General features: G+C 55.0%; 1 protein-coding gene across 3 annotated transcripts in view; it reads right to left on the reverse strand.

Annotated features, from left to right (window-relative positions):
• Positions 1-834, reverse strand: part of APOBEC3F (apolipoprotein B mRNA editing enzyme, catalytic polypeptide-like 3F) — a 56,096-nt gene that overhangs the window by 51,082 nt on the left and 4,180 nt on the right. For all 3 annotated transcript variants that reach the window (XM_011978841.1, XM_011978842.1, XM_011978843.1), the window contains exon 2: positions 207-360. In XM_011978841.1, coding sequence (XP_011834231.1) covers positions 207-360 — 154 coding nt within the window. The remainder of the gene's footprint in view (positions 1-206; positions 361-834) is intronic.

Below are 834 nucleotides of genomic sequence, written 5' to 3' on the forward strand. Positions count from 1 at the left end.
CAAGGCCTTTTGTGCAGAGGCAAACCCCCTCCACGATCCGATCCCAGGACGGTCCAGCGGGAAGGTCAGGGCCACGGACTTGGAAAGTGTGGGAGAGAAGGGCACCCTGGACAGCCCGCCGCCGGGCATTTCACTCGTCAGTACGTGGTTTGCTTTCCCAGCTGGCTTAGCTCCTGCCTGTAAAGTGATTGGAGTCTGGGTGGTACCTGGCCTCGAAAGATCTTTGTGCCCCAAGTGGGCATTGAGGGTCCCCTTGTTTTCACTTTGTAGCACAGCCAGACGGTATTCCGACGAGAAAGGATGGGTCTGTTATTAAAGTTGTAGAAGAATGTGCCTCGATACATTCGCTCCACTGTGTTTCTGAAGACACAAGAGAGAAACCAGCCAATGCAGAGAGCGCTCCCAGGAGCCCTCCGCACTGATGTCCGCTAAACACAGTTCCCTAGACGGCTCTGGGCCTCCCCCATCTCTCCACAGCCCTGAGAATTTCTGCTTCCTTCCCAGGCAGGAAGACCAGGGAGAGAGCAAGAAAAGGGGGTGCTGGCAGGGGCGGCAGGACCGGGGTGACCTCTTCCCGCTCAGGGCCCAGCTCTGGTCATTCCAGGGGTACATTCCCCACCCTCCCCGTATTTCTCCCACCCACTCTCCAACGCATTAGTAAAATGCAAAAGAGAATAAAGTTATTGGCTGGCCTTTATGGCTCATAACTGTAATCCCAGCCTTTTGGGAGGCCGAGGTGGGCCGATCATTGAGGTCAGGAGTCTGAGACCAGTCTCATCAACATGGTGACACCCAGTCTTTACTAAAAACACAAAAATTAGCCAGGCCTGGTGG

The sequence above is a fragment of the Mandrillus leucophaeus genome, unplaced genomic scaffold, assembly GCF_000951045.1.
Source record: "Mandrillus leucophaeus isolate KB7577 unplaced genomic scaffold, Mleu.le_1.0 Scaffold2, whole genome shotgun sequence".
NCBI classification, from domain to species: Eukaryota; Metazoa; Chordata; class Mammalia; order Primates; family Cercopithecidae; genus Mandrillus; species Mandrillus leucophaeus.